This window comes from Plecotus auritus (assembly GCF_963455305.1).
Source record: "Plecotus auritus genome assembly, chromosome: 9".
Taxonomy (NCBI): domain Eukaryota; kingdom Metazoa; phylum Chordata; class Mammalia; order Chiroptera; family Vespertilionidae; genus Plecotus; species Plecotus auritus.
The window spans coordinates 126,304,380-126,327,230 of NC_137783.1; the positions used below are offsets into that span (position 1 = coordinate 126,304,380).

The 22,851-nt window shown below is 37.1% G+C and overlaps 1 protein-coding gene across 3 annotated transcripts in view; it reads left to right on the forward strand.

Annotated features, from left to right (window-relative positions):
• The window catches only part of PRMT3 (protein arginine methyltransferase 3), a 93,146-nt gene that overhangs the window by 58,922 nt on the left and 11,373 nt on the right, over nucleotides 1-22,851 (forward strand). For all 3 annotated transcript variants that reach the window (XM_080640025.1, XM_080640027.1, XM_080640026.1), the window contains 2 exons: nucleotides 188-375; nucleotides 2,892-2,978. In XM_080640025.1, the coding sequence (XP_080496151.1) occupies nucleotides 188-375; nucleotides 2,892-2,978 (275 nt within the window). The remainder of the gene's footprint in view (nucleotides 1-187; nucleotides 376-2,891; nucleotides 2,979-22,851) is intronic.

A 22,851-nucleotide genomic window follows, 5' to 3' on the forward strand; every position in this document is an offset into this window, starting at 1 on the left:
TTAAGGGAGCTACACGATGGAACTTGGTTATTTTCCATGAGCTACACCTTCATAAATCCCCCACTGCTAGTAATCAGTTGCTAGTGAGCCATACTGATGGACTTGATACTTATATTTAGCCTTTTAAAATTCTGTTTTATAATAAAGGGCGTTAATGCTAAATTGTTGGATATTTTATTTCTTGTAGTCTACCCTGATATTTGCACTATCAGCCTTTTGGCAGTAAGTGATGTGAATAAACATGCTGATAGAATTGCTTTTTGGGATGATGTCTATGGCTTCAACATGTCCTGCATGAAGAAAGCAGTTATTCCAGAAGCTATTGTGGAAGTTTTAGATCCAAAGACTCTTATTTCAGACGCTTGTAGTATTAAGGTAGGTGTTTTACCAATTTTATTTTCTCTAATAGTATTGCCACATTTCTTAGTTTTCACTTCTGAGTTCAGTACTTGAAATTAATGTTGATTTTATATGTGAGATTTCAAACAGTAATCTTCCTATTTTAATCAGTCTAAAACAGTGGTCGGCAAACTGCGGTTCTCGAGCCACATTCGGCTCGCGAGCCATAGTTTGCCACTTTGTTGACTAATGAGTTTGCCGACCACTGGGATAGGGGCTCAATCACAAGGAACAACAACAGCCTGTAATTATTGGAATAAACAACTTAAAGTCATAATATTTACCAGTTGACTATATCATCCCTTTGAAATCACTTCTCTTGATTTATTGAAGTTTCTTATACTCCGGGGGCTGAGTGATTTACTTTTGACTTAGTGAAGGTGAAAAGTCCTGTCCTGCTATATAGTCATTTCTGCTTCATCACCACCTCCTGGCTTTATTCTAGCTTCTCTTTACTAGTCAGATAATTCATTCATATCATATATTCCACACAATTTAGCTTGTCCTTCTATCCCTTGCAGAGTAAGTACAGTGAATTTGTCCATTGAACTAAATAAACTATGTTCAGAATGTTCAGTTAATTTCTTTAGTGTTTTAATATTTTATTTTTCACGTTGTAAATATCCAGTTTTATGAATTTTGCTATGTCAAACTTACATGGGTTGAATAATAACATATTGCTTTTCTTAAAACTCCTTAATTTGTTTGTTTCAATTAAATAAATATAGATTGTTTAGTGTTTGGTTCAAACATCGTTTCCTCTTTTTATTCACACTGTTTCTTTCATAACATCAATAATTGTTTTCTACACAAAGAAGATATTCAGTAAATGTTTATCAATTCTCTTAGATGGATAAAGTATTTAAAATTAGCATAGAGTAATAAACATGTAAAGTTTTTCAATAAGAGCAAGCTTATTAAAATTGCATTCAGCTTTTAAGAAAAAAATACAGCCTGCTTCATGATTATAGGACTATTTAGTGCTCTGGTACTGATAGTAAGGGATTTATTTGGATTCTTTGGCTCAGGGTAGGAGTGTACAGTTATAGCCAACTCAGCCTTAAGGCTGAGCAGAAGGAAGAGGATTATGTGGGGGAGGGAAGGGCTAATTTCTCTCCCTAGTGATCTCTTTGCTTAAGTGCCAAAAATGCTGTGAATAAATAGTGGAAATACAAAATTGAGGACTGAAAGATGAAGGTGTTTAAAAAGTATACCCTTTCTCTTTTTTTAAACATTAATCAGTTATTTATTTGTTTGTTTGTTTAGGTAAATACGGTTTATTCTGTGCTCCTAATCCCCCTATAAATAAAAGGCAGCTACTTTGCAACTTTTAAATTTTCTAAAACTATCTAAAATAGAGTAATGGTTCAGGTATATAATCATATGAATTGTGTCCACTGTGTTATAATCTACTCATGTAAAGTCAATTGTTAACAATCTTACAACATATTCTGGTCACACTACTATAACTGATTCCATCTACTCTCCATAATAAAGTGGAAAAGGACTTAAACCAGGGAAGATTGGGAAAATAAGAATATTTGACTTATTTTTAGTTGAATCTTCATAGTTGGTTTGCTAATATCTAACAAACTTATCTTCAACTGCCATTACAAAATGAATTCTAAATCATTCTATTCTTTTCATTAGTACTAGAGGCCCAGTGCACGAATTGGTGCACCAGTGGAGTCCCTCAGCCTGGCCTGCGGGATTGGGCCGAAACTGGCTCTCTGACATCCCCCAAGGGGTCCTGGATTGTGAGAGGGTACAGGCCAGGCCGAAGGACCTCACCGGTGCATGATCGGAGCCGGGAGCGGGGGACGCGGGAGGTTGGCCAGCCGGGGAGGGACCATAGGAGGGCTCCAGGGTGTGTCCAGCCCGTCTCACTCAGTCCCAATCGGCTGGACCCCAGCAGCAAGCTAACCTACCAATTGCAGCATCTACCCCCTGGTGGTCAGTGCATGTCATAGCGAGTGGTTGAGCTACCTTAGCATATCATTAGCATATAATGCTTTGATTCATTGAACGGCCTATTGGACAACGGGACACTTAGCATATTAGGCTTTCATTATATAGGATATGTTTTCAAGTTGGCATTTCCTATAAGAAATGACTGTTATCACACAATTTCTAGCCAATGTACTGCACTAGTGGTATACACAATTTTAATTGGAAAACATTTTTTATTTGAAAGTACTTTATTATGTCTTAGAAAAATCTTGACCACATTAGAGCCGTGATTTGAGCCACTACACTATTCTTACAAAACGTCCAAGTGAATAATACTAATGTGATTTTTTTTAAAAAAAATGAACCGATAGTGCTAGTAACCCTTAAATTTGGAAACAATCCCAAAAGTGGGTGTAAATGACTAAAGTTTGAAAAACATCAGTTTACTGTAATCCTTTTTGCACAAAAGGAAGTATTTATCTGTGTTTGTTTTGTTTTTATTATTTTTACTAAATTATTTTCTCCACTCTTTTAATGGGTAGCATATAGATTGCCATAAAACATCTGTCTCAGATTTGGAGTTTTCTTCAGATTTTACCCTGAAAATCACGAAGACATCCTTGTGCACGGTAAGTTATTTCATTTGACTTTTGCGAATATCACCAGCAGTGCAGTTGACTGTCAAGCTAATGAATTAATTGCCACTCTTGTGATAAATGAAAAATATTATTGCCTTTGACAGTCTATCTTTTCCTTGGTTAAGCTATTAAATAGATCTGTTTTAATAGGCCAGTAGACTTCAAAAAAGTTAGTTTAGTTCAGAAGAGAAAGTATTAGGAAACAACATTTACATAATGATTTTTCTTTATAAATTAGTCATTATTACCTACTAGAGGCCTGGTGCACAAAATTCGTGCACGGGGGGTGGTCCTTCAGCCTGGCCTGTGCCCTCTCGCAATCTGGGACCCCTCGGGTAGGGTCCCTAGGCCTGGCCGGCGATCAGGGCCTGTCTGGGCTTTCCTTCCCCCAGCTTCTGGCAGCTGGCCCCGCCCCCGCTGCTGCCACTGGTTGCCATCTGTGTGGCGCTGCCCCCCATCCCCCGCCATCAGTTGCCTCCCTCTTCAGGTGTGGGGTGCGATCGCTTGGCTGGCCTGGACCTCCCTCTGCAGAGCAATTGCTGGCCAGCTCCGCAGACCCGCCACAGTGTCGCTGGCCAGTGGCCTTGACCTCCCTCTGTGGGGTGATTGATTGCGGGGCCCCCAGATCAATTGCCCTGCAGAGGGAGGCCCCACCCACCCAGCCGGGGCTCTGCAATCGATCACTGTGCAGAGGATGGCCTGGGCCTCCCTCTTTGGGGCGATCTCAGAGCCCTCCCCAGTCCCCGATCGATTGCCCTGCCAGCCAGTGGCCTGGGCCTCCCTCTTTGAGGCGATAGATCATGGAGCCCCTGCATTGATCACCCAGCAAAGGATGGCCTGGGCTCCCCTCTGCGGGGCGATTGTGGGGCAATGGCGGGCTCCCCGACCAATCGCATTGCACCCTCCTTGACTGGTCTGATGCTAGTGCATGTCATAGTGTGGTCATTTGGACGTATGTTCTGCTGTTCGGTCTATTTGCATATTATACTTTTATTATTATAGATCATATAATTAATTGAAAGCACTCTATCTTCATAGATCAGAGTTCATGTCCTGGTCCTCCCAATAACTCTTAACACTAAATTGAGATGGAAATAAGATATTGTTAGGTACAACATTTTATTTTTATGTGTGAAAAATAAAGAAACTAATGATTTCTCTTTATTTAAAAAAGCAACCTGGTATAATAAGAAAAGTATAGGCTTAAGAAAAGGTAGATCTGACCTGGCCAGCATGGCTCAGTGGTTGAGCGTCAATTATATCATTTTAAAAATACTAAATATATCTTCAGTAGTTAAAATTTTTATTGAAAACTGCTTTGTTAGAAACTGTGTAAAACAGATTATGGTCATGTTAACTTTGACTCTTCAACCAATTCTTTTAAATATTTGTTCAGATTGGCATACAAAAGAGTTATGGCTTGCTTTAAAATAATTTCAGTTCATTTTGATCCAATAATTTTATATCTAAATAAGTTTGACAGTGTGCTTTGATATTTTGAGAAGTTCTTTATGTAGAAGTTTGTTTTACAATTTTTAAAAGTTAAATATCTAGATCCCAGATTTATAATTTTGGGTCACCCATTATAGTTATTTATTTAATTGATGAAAAGCAAAATTTCATCCTTCCCTTTAATTTTTCCCAGATTTTCTACTGCTTTCAGTAATTGAAATATGATCAACTGAAATTACAGAATAAAGGTTTTGACTCCTAAACTTACTCTGATTTGATGTTAGTAATCTTTATGAGTTAAAAAAGACCTCTTGATTAATAACAACTGACCAATCCTGTAAGGGAATTCTTACATAGAAATTAGTTGTCATATCACCACTATTATTAAATAATATTATTTCAAATCTACTATCAGTACCTTCAAAAATGTAAAACTGTAGTGAAGACTTTTAAGCACTGTGTTTGTTTTTAGTTATGCATGTTTTTGAAATTTATATAGACAGATGAGTTTATTGAGTTTCATTGATAAGTTCTTTATTTTCTGGGTATTGGTCAGGGTTCTTAGTTTCAGACAAAAGTCCAAATCGGCTTATTTAAGCAGAAAGGGATTTATTTACTAAAGAGAATGAGATAATTTCCAGACATATTGGGAGAGCTAAAGGAAAGGATTATATTTTAAATTTCTAGAAACAACTAAACACCATAGCACTAGCCTGCTACCAAGCTACCAACTCTAATGCTCCTGACCCACTCAGTACGTGGTAGCCACCACTGACAACCCCAGATGAATAAAACTCTACTACCATCCTGTTCTTCCCCTACCAACTCAGGCTGTCTAGTTCCTCCTTACACACATCTTCATTTAGCACATCTGCTTGACTGAACCTAGATTGTGTTGTACCCTGGCTATCAATATGTCTTGGAAAGTAGTTTTAGCTATAATATTGTTGTGTTTTAATAGTAGATAGAGTACAAGAAGCTTTAGGTTAAAAAATTGCATTTATCTTTCAATGATCTTAGTTTTATTCTAAAAGAGTAAAATAGAAACAAAACCAAAAAATGAAGTGTGTTTAATCCAAAGATTATAAAAAATTTTATATTGAAGAATAACGTATCAAATAGGTACTTGCTGCATTTGTCCCTATACAGAGTTCCATAAGAAAAAGAATCAGAAACAAAGTTATCTTGTAGATGTAAAGAACCTTTTATATTTACACTAGAGGCCCAATGCACGAAATTGGTGCAAGGGCCTTGATCCCGGCCCCTGCCCACCACCGCTGCAGCTGGGGGCCTCTGCCGCGGCCCCCGCCCGCTGAGGCTTTGTCCAGAAGGAAGGATGTCTGGTCCAATTAGCATATTATGCTTTTATTATTAAGATTTTTATTTCTAACTTGCCTGAATGGTTTTAGTATAAAACTCTGGAAATGAGTCAGGCTTAGGGTTTGGGAGGAGGTAGCAGGAAGTGGGAGTAGATTTGTATATGTCTGATTACTGCTGAATAACTCACATTGAGAGGAGTGTATAGTTTCAAACCATATTTATTGGATGCATGCCAGGCACTGACGATGTAAATTTTAGTAATTAACAGTTAGTGTTAACTATTCTGAGATTATCCTGTGAAATACTTAGTCAATATAAATTGTCTTCCCATGGTGATAATATCTGAGTCATTGATTCTTGCATATCAGGCAATGTGCTAATCACTTTAAAAGCATTATTTCATTTAGTCCTCATAATAACTATGAAGTGGGTACTAATACTACTCCTCATTTTATGGGTGAAGAAAAAAATCACTGTAAAGTTTTACTTGTGAAATATCCTTACTCTTTTTTGACCAAAAAAACCTTCTTGGTGGAATGCACAAACTTTTAAAGGAGCATAAAGTAATGTTATGAATGAATGCACAAACTTTTAAAGGAGCATAAAGTAATGTTATGAATGAGATTTTCTAGGTGTGGAAAAAATGAAGTTGCAAATTACATTTAAAACAGACTTGAAAAATTTTACTGTTGGCCAATGGTCTAGCAGTTGTTGGAAGGGAAAGGGAAAGGGAATGTGTTCTTCCTCAGCGATAGGACTGACAGATTTATATGATAAAATAAGTCACATATCCTTTTTGTAGCAGAGAACAGTAGACCTTGAATTTTTTTTTTTCTTTACACTTTCAGAGTAAGCTTGTAGTTATTTGGTTAAGCATCTACATTTTCTTAGAAATTTCATTTCCTTCCCAGCATGCTTACTCTAATGTGAGCCTGACATGAATAAGAGTTTGTTGCCTAATGCTTTTAGTACATTTTCATTATTTGTGAGTCCCAACTATCCACCCATATCCACTCCAGCAATTTTGTTCTTTGAGGTGGTGCCAACTCCTTACACTTTCCTCTACGACTGTCTGCAGCTAATTATTATGCAAGCCTACTTTTGAATGATAGATTATTCCCCCAGTTACTTGGGAATAATTCATAACAAAGGTATTAAAAAGGATGAGTGTCTAATTGGAACATTGTTTCTCCTATTAGTCAGAAGAATTAGTGAAAATACTAAAAATAAAAACAATGCCTGGTAAAAGTTGGAGGAAGTTACTTTGGGGAGGAAGAGGTGTGGTTTTTTTTAGATTGAGTGAAAAAAGAAGTATCCAGTTTTGTATTGCTAAATACAAACCTTCAAATATATGAAATAGTTTTTTTCTTGTGCTTGAAACTTGAATGCATAGCTTAAAAATAAGAGGGACAATGTCTCTGAGTTGCTAAGGCCATTTTAAGTATATACATAACCATTTATTTCTTAATGGGATTCTAAATTGGTGGCTTAATTAAAATATTAGAGAAAATTGGATTTTTCAAATTAACAAGATGCTAAGAACACCCCCATTGCATTTAATTTCAATAGCATGTGTGCTATAGACTGATAGTGTTTTTAGGTGACTTTCTCAAGCTTATTAGAATCTTTAATGATGTCCCTCACCAGCACAGACACAGAAATACACACATACACCCACCAAAGAAGAAATTTGGTAGCATTCTTCTTCTTTTTTTTTTTTTTTTTAATATATTTTATTGATATTTTACAGAGAGGAAGGGAGAGGGACAGAGAGCCAGAAACATCGATGAGAGAGAAACATCGATCAGCTGCCTCCTGCACACCCCCTACTGGGGATGTGCCCGCAACCAAGGTACATGCCCTTGACTGGAATCGAACCCGGGACCCTTCAGTCCGCAGGCCGACGCTCTATCCACTGAGCCAAACCGGTTTCGGCTGGTAGCATTCTTAATTTAATGTTGTACATTAACAAACTTTATGTTAACGTGATATTTATATGTACATGTCTTGAGTTTGGTTGTCTATAATGGTTAAAGGCTAATCTTCCAATGAATATTAGTAACACATGCATAGTAATTTCTGAGCATTTTTTACTGTATTATACTAGAGGCCTGGTGCATGAAATTTGTGCACTGGGGGAGTGTCCCTCAGCTCAGCCTGCACCCTCTCCAATCTGGAACCCCTTGGGGGATGTCTGACTGCCACAGGGATTGGGCCTGAATTGGCAGTCGGACATCCCTCTCACAATCCAGGACTGCTGGCTCCTAACCACTCGCCTGCCTGATTGCCCCTAACTGTTTCTGCCTGCCAGCCTGATCACCCCCTAACTGCTCCCCTGCCGGCCTGATTGACACCTAACTGCTTCCCCGCCGGCCTGATCACACCCAACTGCCCTACCCTGCCAGCCTGATCGTCCCCAACTGCCCTCCCCTGCTGGCCCGATCGCTCCCAACTGCCCTCCCCTGCCGTTCTGGTCGCCCCCAACTGCCCTCCCCTGCCGGCCTGGTCACCCCCAACTGCCCTCCCCTGCCTGCCTGATCACCCACAACTGCCCTCCCCTGCTGGCCATCTTGTGGCGGCCATCTTGTGGCAGTCATCTTGTAACAATATGGGGGCAGCCATCTTGTGATGACGTGAGGGCCACCTAGGCTTTTATTAGTATAGATTATTAACAGTTTCACCTTTGCTTTTATGGTGCTATATGAAGGCTTAGTTAGCAACTGACTTTTGTCATATCAGCCTGCCTAACCTCACAGTAAATGAACAATAAAGCCCATTATTTTAATGGAAAGTTTATAGGTTTTCAAAAGCAAATGATTTAAGGCTATACAGTTTGGAACTAACATTTTATCTTGTGAATTCTAGTTTATTTTTAATGTCATCTATATAATTGTATAATGTTCTCTTTATGTTCCATCAGTGTTTATATTAGCATCTATTTAAGCTTCTTAAAGATAGAGACAAGCATCCTTTTTTATAATCCTAGGTATATATTAAATAGCTTTTCATACTGCCTTTTCTAGAACAAATGTGTTGTTCACCTTAAAAATGAAAATATTTAAGATAGTTTTATCAGGTTATATGCTCATGTACATCTATATTATAAAAACTCAGTGGCCCTAACGCCGTCACGGCCAAAGACCGGTCATCAGGAGGCTGTGTGCACGGCGAGGCGCGCACAGGTGGCAGGAACTTGACACTGTGTCCCGCGGCACCGGCGGCACTTGACGCTGCATCCTGTGGTGGCGGCACTTGATGCTGGGTCCCGCGGCACCAGCGGGACTTGGCTCTGGGTCCTATGGCGCACTGGGTCTGGGTCTCACCCAATTTCACGTGCTAGGCCCCTAGTAAATAATAACTTTGACATGTAAAGAGTTTCATTTGTTATATTATCTCTTAAAAGCAATCATTTTTATATCTTAACTTCATTGTATTTTATTTTATTCTACCTTTAACATGCATTGGAATAATGACTGACACAGCAATGTTCAGTTTGTATAAACTTTCATTAACATGTTTTTAAACCTTACTTAAAAAAGAATGTTATTTTTCCTAGGCATTTTTCTTTTACTACAGTTGTTAAAGATGAACCAATGACTTAAACCAAAAGAACAGGAGACTTAAAAACAATTTTTTCTAAAACTTTTAAATTTATTTTTAAATTATAGTTACCATAAAGTATATTAGTTTCAGATGTACAACATAGTGATTAGTCATTTACATACCTTATGAATAGTAGACTTTTTTATATTTGTACTTAAAAACCTCTTACAGTAAACTCTTTTATTTTAGATTCTACTCATAAATATTAGTACAGTGGCATTTGACTTAATTAATTTTTTATTGCAACTTTTAAATTTTGTATATTAATATAAAATTTATATTAATGGCTATTTCAGTTTGTTAAATATTAAATGCTGAGTATGTGCCTGGTCTGAAATCTGTGGATGAACACACACAAAGGAAACATAAAACCTATTCTTGTCTTGAAAAGGCATTTAATTGAGAGAAAGGAGGTAGGTGCTAAGAACATTTCAGTATGAATATAACGATATGAAGAGACATATATATAGGTTGGTCTGGGACTGGGAGCGCAGAAAAGAGGTATTTTCTGGAGGAAAAATTAGTTTGTCATTAAATTTTATAGCCAATGTTCCATGAGAAAGAAAAAAAAATTTACTCTTCTTTATCCCTTCAAAAAAAAAAAAAGATTTTATTTCAAACAAGCCTAATTTTATTTCAAACAAAGAAGCCTAATTTATATGTAAAGAAAGGCCATTTAATTGCACTTTCGTATAATTTCAATTCATCTGTTAATTCACTGTTGTTTTCCCTTTTTAAAAAAACTAGAAGCCCGGTGCATGAAAATTCATGCACTGGAGGGGGGTTCCCTCAGCCTGGCCTGCCCCCTCTCACAGTCCAGGAGCCCTCAGGGGTGGGAGGCGACCCAGCGATCAGGGGAAGGCGATGCCCCATCACACCTCTGCTGCTGCCACTGCCGGCAGTGCAAGCCTCGGCCTGCCCTGGTTACCTGTGCCTCGGGCGGCCCTGGGCAGCTAGGCAGCCGCCATCCAAGGCTTGCCTGTACCTCGGGCAGCCCTGGTCGGCTGGGCAGCTGCCATCCGAGGCTTGCCTGCACCTTGGGCCGGCCCTGGGCGATTGGGGGATTCCGGAGACAGGCAGACGGAGCGGCTGAGGGGACTGGGCGCTACCATCTTTGAGCGCGTGGCAGTCAATTAGCATATTCCCTCCTTATTGGCTGTGGGTGCTGCCATCTTTGAGGGCGGGGCAGTCAATTAGCATATTTCCTCCTTATTGGCTGTGAGCTCTGCCATCTCTGCGATGGCGTGAGTGTCAATTAGTATATTCTCTCTTTATTAGATAGGATGTTTTGATTGATTTTACAAAGAGGAAGGGAGAGGGAGAGAGACAGAAACATCAATGATGAGAGAGAATCATCTTTTGGTTGCCTCCTGCACAACCCCTAGTGGAGATCAAGTGCACTGGGGCACGTGCCCTGACTGGGAATTGAACTGTGACCTCCTGGTTCATAGGTTGATGTTCAACAACTGAGCCACACCAGCCAGGCTCACCGTTGTTTTCTTAATCTGTATTCTTTCTGCTGTTGATAGCCAGTAAATATTTTTATTTTAAATACTACATTTATTAGCTCCAGGGTTTCTATTTTAATATTTTGAGTTATCATTTTTCGTCTTTTTAGCTAATTATATCAATTTTTAAAAACCTATATTCCTTAATATGTTTATAATCATTTTTAGGGTCTATTTACCAATTCCCTGAGCTATCTGTAAGTCTACTTCTTTTACTTATGGGCAATGTTTTGTTTTTATAATTTATATTTTATGCTAGACATTGTATAAAAGACTAGTACAGACTACAGTAGTTAATATTTTCCCCTAGAAGAGCCTGAACTCACTGCCTGCTAGCTAGGATGCGGGGCTGATTCTTTTATCTAAACTGGAGTTGAGTTTGGTCAGAGCTTTGTACCACTGTTAGTTTCCAGTGTCTTGAGCTCAAGATTAGGCCTCTTTCTCTTGCCAATTTTCTGGGAAGACCATCAGAATAAAGCTGGTTTTAGGGAAGAAGACAAAGTCAAGATTTTATGAGGTTTGGGAGATCTGATTTTTGGTGGGTCTTTCAGTGTGGAGCAAGAGGTTAGAGCGAGAGGAAGGTGCTGGTCTGGATTTGGCATGGTTCTTTATCTAGTTGAGAATTGGTGGACATTGTGAGGGTTGGCTTTCTGAGTGAATTTAGAAGAATAAGTGGTCTAGCTGAGTCATCTATTCTTGAGAAAATGTATTTACTCACAGGTTTAGTTGAAAAGTCTCTTGTTTAGCCCTAACCGGTTTGGCTCAGTGGATACAGCGTCAGCCTGCAGACTGAAGGGTCCCAGGTTCGATTCCGGTCAAGGGCATGTACCTTGGTTGCAGGCACATCCCCAGTAGGGGGTGTTGCAGGAGGCAGCTGATCGATGTTTCTCTCTCATCGATGTTTCTAACTCTCTATCCCTCTCCCTTCCTCTCTGTAAAAAATCAATAAAATATATTTTTTAAAAAAAGTCTCTTGTTTATATAAATAGGTTTTCTTGAGTGACTGAAACAAAGAATCTCTTCTTGGGCAAGAGTTTCTGGAATAGCAGAGAGTTGAATAGTAATGTGATGTTAATGGTGATGGTGAACTGTGTAGTTGCAGATGATTTTGGCTTTGGGATCTAAGCACTGAAGGAAAACCTCTCTCTTCCTGCTTTTGGAGCATAACCACCAGTTTCATCCACATTCTTGATTTGCAGAGAGGACTAGCTCTATTTTTCAGGCTTCTCTAAATTCCTGTGCATCATATTAGCCCAGACCTGGCCATAAAAAGTGGCTGGGTTCTTGTTCAAGCATTGTTCCTGTGCTTATGGTTATTTGTTTGTTGGTTCATTCATTTTTTCCTTCCTTCTATTTCTTCTCCTCCCTCCCTCCCTCCCTCTCTCCCTCCCTTCCTCCCTCCCCTCCCCTCCCCTCCCCTCCCCTCCCCTCCCTCCCTCCCTCCCTCCCTCCCTCCCTCCCTTCCTTCCTTCCTTCCTTCCTTCCTTCCTTCCTTCCTTCCTTCCTTCCCATAGACCCAACATTAGATAAATTCCCTCAGTTATGAAAGCCACTATTTCTGTCTGCTCAACTAGAAAGGGCTCATCCCTCGCTGAAAATTGTTTAAACTTATTTTCTTCCAAGGCTATTCGATGGTTTTCATGGAAAATATGAGTGTTTTCTTTCTGTTACATCTTCACTAGAAACAGGAGTCTTTTTTAAAATTAGGAAAAGTAAGTAAAAATAAACAAAAGTTATTAGTGAACCAGTAATAAATTGTATGTTACCTCCCAATTCTCATTTTGGTTTTTTCCTCTTTTTTTTTTTTAATCATATACTTGATAAGTACTCAAAAGATAAATTTATCTTTGGATGGAGTAAAAACAAGTCTTTGAGTTACTGTTTTCTAAGGCTAATGTAGATGTTACTAAAAGAAACTTTTAAATGTTACAACAAATTTTTAGTGATTCCTTATAGTACTCTTTGTTTTCATTTTACTTTTTAATTAAGCTTTAAAATTTTCTAATGGCTTAAGAAAAAATCAAAATGAGCCTATTTCTTTGCAATAGTTTTCTTTAAGTCGTCTTTCAAGGCTTTTAGAAAATCTCTGTCAATAGAAACCTACTAATTCCAAACTCATTCTTGAGTATTAAATCAGTTGTTAGTACTTTGGGGTGTACATTGACCTAATTTTGACCTTGCAAAGCTAATCAGCTAAAGAAACTTAATTATTAAATCACATCTGTGCTGCTTAGAAATAGTAAGACTTGTCTTGAACTTGCATCATAGACTTTAGTGGGACATCTGGTATATATTTCAGTAGGCTCCATTAAGTAAATTTTATGTCTTGAAGGGGGAGAGCATTTTTAATGATGTGATTCTACCTTTATAACCAGTTTTAGGTTTCTCCTTGTATGAATGACCATATAATCTAGAGCATGGTCCTGAACTTTTTTCTTTCAGGCTATTTAGGCTAGGATGGTGGTGGAATACTTAAATCTCTTCTTTTAAGTATTCCACCAAGGCTGACAGGATGCTCCTTCAGAAGGAAGCAGCAATAAAAGCACCCTGACAAACGGGGAACCATCCTAATAAACACACTTTGGATTTAAAATATAGAAGAATTGGTTGTTATAGAATAGTCATGGGGATATAAAGTACAACATGGGGAATATAGTCAATAATCTGTATATATAAAAGGCTAATATGCTAAGTGTCTGACCATCCAACGGGTCGCTATGATGCTCACTGACCACCAGGGGGCAGATGCTCAACACAGGAGCTGCTGTGCTGCACACTGAACATTTACAGAGAAATGGCACCTTGGACCTGGCATCCAGAAAGCAAAACTCGGCTTCCCCCAAGTGGGACATAGGCCCCGCCACAACTCTGGAGTAACAACCCACCAAATTGTAGCTGATGCTGCCAAGACCCCCATGGTGCAAAATGTTGCCCACAGCCCAGCCCAACCTGGAAACGGTGGCTGTGGGCGCTGGGTAATGACGTCATGTAGCAACACCTGGCTTCCTCTTCCTAGCTACGACTAGACTCCTTGCAGTTTCTTCAGCCCAGGAACACGACTTGCTTTATAGCCAGGTGCAGACATTTCACACTTTAACCAAATGTCTGTGAAGTGTGACATTTGATCCTGAAGTAGGTAGATAAGAGACTCAGTGGAATCCTATTTTCTTTTCATTAGCTGAAAAACGGAGATTTAGGAAGTTTAGAAACTTGACCCGACTGAAAAGAAGTAAGAAATTGTGGACCTTGAAAATGACTTCAGGTTTTCTCACTGTGCAGAATATAGTCAAACACTGCTGCAATTAAATATTTTACCCTTTGTTCTCCCTGCGTGATCTACAATAATCTGCTTCATGTTGATATTTACTGCTTTATTGCTGACAATTACCTGAAAGAGAAGTTGGGGTGCCTCACTGGGCTGGAAAAAGTTTAGCTAAATCAGAAAGCAGGTCTAATTAAGCAAGTTTATTCTATATATATAAAAGGCTAAGTTGACTCGCGCATGCACAATACATATAAAGGTCTTGCTGGCGCCAGTCACACACGTGTGTTTCGATCTGTCATTGTCGATCGTGAATTTGGTTGACACTTCTATTATAGAGAAAGGGCGAATAGCAACACAAAAATATTTCTTCTAATTAATTTCCTTTTAGTGTGCACAAATTTGTGCACCAGGCCTCTAGTATTTAATAACTATGTAAGGTGTCAGATGGGTACAAGATTTATCAGCAGATCACTTAGTAAGTTATATAATGTCTAAGCACTGGGGTGCATACCTGAAACTAATATAATAATGTATATCAACTCTAATTGAAAAGTACAAATGATTTTTTAAAATTAAAATAAAGAGCAAATCCAATGGAATAGCATCATGTACTAATTATAACTTAAACTAAATTAACTATTTACACTTAAAAAAAAGAGTCTGTGAAAGAAATAATGGTTTAAATAGTACAGATGACCATACCCTCCATTTTATTTAGTGAACATGTGCCCATTTAGGGGCAGATGAGGTGGATATCAGCTATTTTTATGTACTGTTCAATCTATAAATAATCACTTTTCTAAAATTTATCAAACCACCTTCTAGCCTCATTCCAGGGGTGTCTTTTAGGTCAGAATGCAGCATCTTTGCTTGTTCATATATCACTGCCTCCAAAATGCTGTCACTGGCTAATTGCTTTTTCTTTATCCAAATTAACAACAGTTTCCCTATATCTTCAGTGGCCTGTGATCGTTGTTTCCTTTACACCCTTAGCAACATTAACACTCTTGATGGCCTTTTTATGTTTTAAAATTGTGCTAATTGTGCTTAATCTTCTTTTGAAAGCCAAGCTTACAGCTCCTTTGAATCTGCATTTTAAAAAATTCATTAACATTGATTTTGAGCTATATTAAAAAAGGACTTGAATATCAAATTGTTCTAAAATATAATGAGTGGAATGTTGAAATTCTTAAGCTACATTATAATCATACTTTAATTGTAGATAGGTATAGGGTTATACTTGAAATCAGCAATGTCAATATTTAGAAGAGAAATAATCACACTCAAACAGGACTGAAATACTTATCTGAAGCATAGCAATAAGCATAAAAATGGTTTGTTTATCAAATAATCAATAAGAGTAGACTCTTGATTAGAGATGACAGGGAAAGAGTTCTCCCTAGACTTATCTCAGAGACTGTCAATTAGAATTATTAGGTTGTGATAATAAATGAGTTTGACCAGGTATTTTCCTCTTTGATTCAGGCACTTTCCCTAGCATAATGACCTGTAAGGAAGTAATCTTCCCAGTTCAGATTTTCTTTGACTTAATCTTCTGGTACAAACCATTGTAAATATTGCCATCCAGATTTTCAAAAAATCCTAAAGTACCTATGTTTTCAGATGTCTGATATATGTATATCTGTGTATTCACAGGAAGGACTAGTCCTCGTGGGAAAGTGAGTCAAGAATTGGAAAAATAAAGTACCTTTAAGAAATTTTAGACCTATTGTCTGTTTTGCTACAGACCATGTTGCTAGGTCTGTTTCTAAACTACTCAATTTGGCAATATCCCTTGAGAAGTATATGGCACTTAATGTGTATTGTTCCCTAGAGGAATTATGAAAGAAAGAAAAGATGCAAATTTTCTCTTGGGATAAAATAGAAAATTAATTGAAGAAGAAAGAGTCCATAATTTAAGGTATAATTAATATTGGGAGAAAATCCTAAAATGTAATTTTCATGTTTGTTGATCATGCTTTCTTAGTTTTAATGCCATTTATCACTAGCCAAGTTGATGCTTTTTTGCAGTAGCTTGTATGTCTTTTGTTTGTAGTTTCATCTGGTTGGTTTATATACAGTGATGTACGCTAAAATAATCATTTTTATGCATTATCTTCTTACTCTTTCTTTACTTGCTTTAGACCTAGCAGTTGGCTTTTGAATTCCATTTTAAGATTCTGAAAGAAATACTTCCACAAAAAATGAATTGTATTTTTGTTATAGTGATTCTGCTGCATGGATTACAAGCACTCTGTCTCCATGCTTGGATAAACTCCATCAAAAGCACATTATCCTCCTACTTCTGTGGACAGCTGCCTAATTGTATCTGCTGTAACCACACGCTGTTGGAACATGATACCAATGAAGAACAGAAATGATAAATTACTCCCTGCAGGTGATAGTGATAATGATAATTTTTAATTTCCTTCTTTCTCATAAGGTCTAGTCTGATCTTATTTCATTGGCTGCCATCCTGTTATACACACACATACACACACACACACACACACACACACACACACACACAATACGGTCTCTTTAAAGAAATACTCATCACACCAAAATACATGAGAAAGTAATTCATTTTTATTTCAAATCATTGTTCTTCAAATGAGCATTGTTCTTCAAATGAGCTGCATCTACCTTTATAAGTGTTGGATTAAACAAGCAAATTGTGTCTTAAAACAGATATTTTAATGATTCAGTTTACAAATGCTGTGAATTTTTTTTCTTTTTGTGCAATGCACAAAGAGATGAACAGATCATTCTGAAACTATTCTGATGGTTAGGAATATTTAAGATGCACAATAATGTTACATGTCTTATTTTTCTATGTACTTCAAAGTAATTATGGAGGATTTTCAACAAATTATAAGTATTGATCAAACTGTTCTAGAAATTTACTGTATGCATGTGTTTTCCTTTCATTCTGTTTTTTTTTTTCCCCCATCATCATCAGTATTGTTCTTAATTACCACTCATTTTCCTTTCTCTCAATCTAAGGGCTGTTGTATAATTCAGTGAAACTTTATTTATTTAATTATAACCTTGCCTTTGCAGATTAACTCAGCTCTTACAGATATTTGATTTTAATGTTTATTTTTTCCCTCAGCTGTTCCTTTTGCCCCTGACAAGATATATATGTGGAACAAAGAGGAATTTATTCTGTGGTCAGGTCTTCTAACATATCTGATCTTTTTTAAGCACATGTCAAGCTGTGCTGCAGTTATTTATTACCATTGTCTATTAGTCTTCATTTTCAATTTCCTATGCTTGTTGTTTTTTTTTCTTATTGTTGAATGACGTCCACAGAGAAAGGATAAATTTATTGAAATTAACATTTGAAAGATCTAGAGATACCCTGTTAACGTGATGGCATGATGATAATAAGGTAGTGAAACTATAAGTGAAAAAAGGTGGCATATTCATATTCTGAAGCAAAATAGTTTTGTTCCCAAATCAACTGACATATTTGGTTATAATGGCTTTGCAGAAATAAAAACACTAGTTATAGGTCAATTGGTTTATATAATTATGTTTCAAGGTTAAGGTTTATTTTTCTCTTTTCTAACTTCTATTTTAATTATTAAGGATCAGTTATACAGCAAAAAGAAAATAAGATTTTTAAATACTGTTTTCTTTGTGTGGCATTCTAGGTCTTGCTTGTGTTTGAGGGTAATTACCAATTTTTTAAACCAGAAATTCCCTTTGGGTTTTCAGAGTAAGAGTCTTTCACTTTCTCAGTTAATGTGAATGCTAATCAATAAGTAGATTATCTGCACATACCTATTTATCTATCTATCTATCTATCTATCTATCTATCTATCTATTTATTTTTAATTGATTCCAGAGAGGGATAAAGGGGGGAGAGAGAGAGAGAGAGAGAGAGAGAGAGAGAGAGAGAGAGAGAGATAAACATCAATGTGAAAAAGACACATTGATTGGTTGCCTCCCTTATGCGCCCAACTGGGATGAAATGCATACCCTAAGGATGTGTCCTGACCTGAATCAAACCTATAACCTTCTGGTGCACAGGGCAAGGCTCCAACTAACTGAGCCACACCGGCCAGGGCTGCACATAATTTTTAATCTCTGGTGAATTTCTTCCTAATGTTCCTCACGTTTCTGCTTAATGTGTGCTGGAGAACTGATCTTAACATTACCCTCAACCAAACATCATTAGGAAGGTAACTCTGCATGAGGAGCTGAAGATACTATGATGCATTTCCAAGGAAACTATAAAATAGTATATTGTGACTTTTTCCAAATCAATAAATATTTATAGGATTACTTTTGATGGCCAAATGACATTTCATTGTATGGAGATTTTATGATTTATTAATTGGTCACCTATTGTTGAAAATTTGAGCTAAAATTGACATCCTATGGCTAAATCTTTGCAGGCATACTTAATAATTTCCATAGAATACTTTTTAGAATTCCTGGGTCATTGAGTATATACATTATGTAAACATTTTAATTGAATATATAACATGCACTTAGAAAACAGAAAACATGCACAAATCATAAGTGTAGTTGGATAAATTTGCCCAAAGTAAATATTCACCATGTACTCAACTCAGCTTAAGAATATTAACAGCAAACCAGGAGTCCACCAGGTAACCCCTTTCAGTTTCTATCCCTATATAAGGATAACTAATATACTGACTTACAATACCATAAGTTTTGCTGTTTTTGAATATTCTATATATAAATGGAATTATATCATTTGTACTATTTCATGTATGACTTCTTTCTAATACAAATGTTTTGTCTTTTTGTTTTTATTGATCAAATATTTTGTCTTTTAATATGTATTGCTAAGTTCCCTTTAGAAAGGTTATTTCAGTTTATTTTCCCACAATGAGTGCCATGTTTCCCACTAAACTGTGAATATTATCATTTTAAAAAAATGTTTTGATTATTTTAATTTACTCATTTTTCTCTAAGTAGGTCAAACATCTTTTTTCACATGCTTATTAATCAGTTGATTTTTCTTTTAGAAATGTCCTTTGTCTTAATTTCTTTTGACATATTGTTTTCTTACTAATTTAGAAGTTTAATGTACAAAGAACACGTGACCCTTTGTTTTATATGTATTACAAATATTCTCAGATTTGTTGCCTTTCAATTTTGATATTAAAGTTTTAAATTTCCCTTACATTAAGTCTGCCCATGTGTAGCATTTAAAAAACCTTCTTCAGTTCCAGATTTTATAAACACTTACATATGTTGGTGGGATTTCACTTTTCCTCCCTCCTACCCTTCCACCTACTGCACTGATCTTTATGATTATATGTGTGAATTGATAACCCCACCAGATGATGTTGTAATTTTGCCTTAAACAGTTATAAGTATTCTGAAGGGAAAAGATGATCCTTTATAAAACCTAATTATTTATTACTCCTATTGGTCTTGTATTATATTTGATGTTTCAGGTTTTCCTTCTAGTATTGTAGCCCATCAGCCCGAAGAACTTCTTTTAAAATTCTTCTAAAAAGTCCATTGGCAATGAATTATTTTTGTTTCCTTTACTTGAAAGTGTCTTTATTTTACCTTTATTCCTGAAAGATATTTTTGCTGGATATAGAAATGTAAAAGGTGTTTTTTTTCTGCTTCAATAGCTTTATCTTTTCCATCATGACCACCAATTACATGTATGTTAGCTTTATAGTTCCCTGCAACTCTGTGCATTCTATTTCAATCTTTTCCCCTTGGTTTTTAAAATTAAATGATTTCTTTTTTTTTTAATATATTTTATTGATTTTTTACAGAGAGGAAGAGAGAGGGATAGAGAGTTAGAAACATCGATGAGAGAGAGACATCGATCAGCTGCCTCCTGCACGCCCCCTACTGGGGATGTGCCCGCAACCCAGGTACATGCCCTTGACCGGAATCGAACCTGGGACCCTTCAGTCCGCAGGCTGATGCTCTATCCACTGAGCCAAACCGGTCAGGGCAAATAATTTCTATTAATTATCTCCATTCTGCAATTCAACTCCCAAGCAAGGGAGTTCTTTTGTTTCCATTATTTTTCAGTTCTCAATATTCTATATGTGTTTTTTTTATTAGAGGTCCAGTGCACAAAATTCGTGCATGGGGTAGTGTCCATAGGCCTGGCCGGCGATCAGAGCCTATCAGAACATTCCGGCTGCTGGCCAGGGCCTTCCTTCTCCCAGCTGCCACCTGCCGGCTGCTGGCCGGTGACTTCCTTCCCCCAGGTGCCGGCTAGCTGCTGGTTGGAGCCTTCCTTCATTCCGTGCTGCCCCCTGGTGGTCAGCGCACGTCATAGTGAGTGGTTGAACTCCCGGTCGAACTCTTGAGGGGACGATTTGCATATTAGCCTTTTATTTTATAGGATAGTTTCTATTTTTTTTATGAGAATTCCTATCTTCTGATTCATTTCACTGTGTTTTCTATTAGATGTACATGCTTTGTTGTGTGAATTCTTGTAATGTTATAATTGTCCGGATAATGCTCATGTTTGGTGTTAGCAGGCAGTCAGACCATTTCAAGTCAAAGCATGAGTTTTGTTAATAGTGTCTGTGCAGAGAGTGGTTCAAATCTTAGTCATTCTCTAAGCATATGTTACATTGTTTTGGGTCTCTCCTGCACATATGCACTTAAGGAATTAGTCTGAGATTTGTACAGGTTTTTCCAAATCTTAGTTCAGTTCTCTACGTCTTTGCCACTTGATTTGGTTTTTTTTTCCCCACACACATTTATTCAGGGTTTAATCCTAGGAGTTGTGCCAGTGATTGAAGTTTTAGTTCAATTTTTTCAGCCTCTGTTATGTTGGTTTGGATCTCACCTGAGCTGTGTAGCTCAGGGGTTAGGCTGAGACTTGTGCAGCTTTATACATAGAATTAGGGGGTCCTCTGCTATCTTTCTTCCCCATATTTGATCTACACTCTCCATTTTTTTCAGAGTTGAAAATTATTAGTTCCATTCTAAGTGTAGTTATTCAATCATTTTGTCAAGTGCACTATATAATGAGGCTAGTTAATTTAAGAAACAAGACTAAAAAAATTTATTTAAAATTTATTAAGAATCTGCTGTATAACAGATTTGTGCTGGGTAAAGGGCATAAAAATATAAATTACTCATAGGCTTTGCTTATAAATAAGTTACAGTCTGATAGGGCAAACTAACTAAAATATAGATGATAAGTACTATAATAAAATTGTATGTCATAGCACATTCAGTCAGCAAATATGAATTGTGTACTGCTCTGGCCACGAAGGATATAGTGGTGAACAAGATAGACATATAGGAATAAATTTAAGAAAACAGTTAAATTAGTCATTGGAGAGGTATCAGGAAATCAGCTGAAAAAAAAGGTTGTATTATTTTAGAAATGTTCTCGTTAGCTACATGATTTTCTGTAATAACCTATAGCTGAACACTACGTTGCTTTGTAATCCTATTTGACAGAACTATAAATAGCGTTTCGATTTTTCTCTTGGTATCTAAAGTATAATGAACCTGAAGGTTAAATATTGAATTTGGTTTGGATTCAATCCATATTAACCTACAGATCAATAAAACTTCACGTTCTCAACAAAAGCAGCAGTGTCCTGTTTTTAACACTTTAGGAGCTTTATTTAATGCCAGTTTTAAAAATATATTAAGTCAAGCTAGTCCCAGTAGTGAAAGAAAAAGGAATGGTATTTAAAGTTTAAACAAAATAAATGAAAATTTTATATTCATCTAAATATGTTAATTTCTTTTAGAGACTTTTTGTACTATCATAGTAACCCTTAGAGTTACTTTGGAGTTTCTCTTTTGGCTATTTGCGTAAACATAAGTTTTTTTTGAGTACTATTACTGATTTTTATTTTATTTTCAGAAGAAGAAAAGTAACTTTTAAATACTCCATAATCTCATTGCAAAAATATTCATAGTGGTTTGCTTTAAAATTGGATGCATAATAATATCAGAAGAAATTTAATGAGCTGTCTTTGTATGAAAGAGTATGTTTTAGTTCTCTATTGCTGTTTTACACACTACCCCAAAACTTAATGCTTTGAAGTCACAATCATTTAGATTTATTGGTTTATGATTCTGCAGTCTGGACTGGATTATCTACTAGTTTTTCTGCTGGTCTCTCCTGGGTCTCTTGAGCTGCTGCAGTTGTCTGGAGGTCTGACTAGAACCGCAGGGTCCAGGATGCCTTACCTCGCATGGCAGCATCTCAGCAGGAGAGTCTGGAGCAGGGGTGGGCAAACTTTTTGACTCGAGGGCCACAATGGGTTCTTAAACTGGACCGGAGGACCGGAACAAAAGCATGGATGGAGTGTTTGTGTGAACTAATATAAATTCAAAGTAAAGGAGCGGAGGGGAGAGCAAGAGAACCCTCCGCTCTTTTGGCTCCGCGGGCCGGATAGAACAGCCGAACGGGCCGGATCCGGCCCACGGGCCGTAGTTTGCCCACGGCTGGTCTGGACCCATAAAAGGCTGCTGAGCCTCTCTCTCCTTATAGTCTTTAACCTTTCAGTAGTCTACCATGATCATTTCTCTAATAAAGCATATTGATTATTTGATTAGCCTTGTTACCCTTATTATTGTGTTGTTTCTGTGGGGAAGAGCCAAATTATATTACTTTATTTTTACTTATAACATCTTTTCCAGAAAAAATGGTGACCTGCCATAAGTTTAAGAGGTATCTGGTCTTTGAAATGTTTTTTTTTATTTGCCATGTTTTAAAAGACTG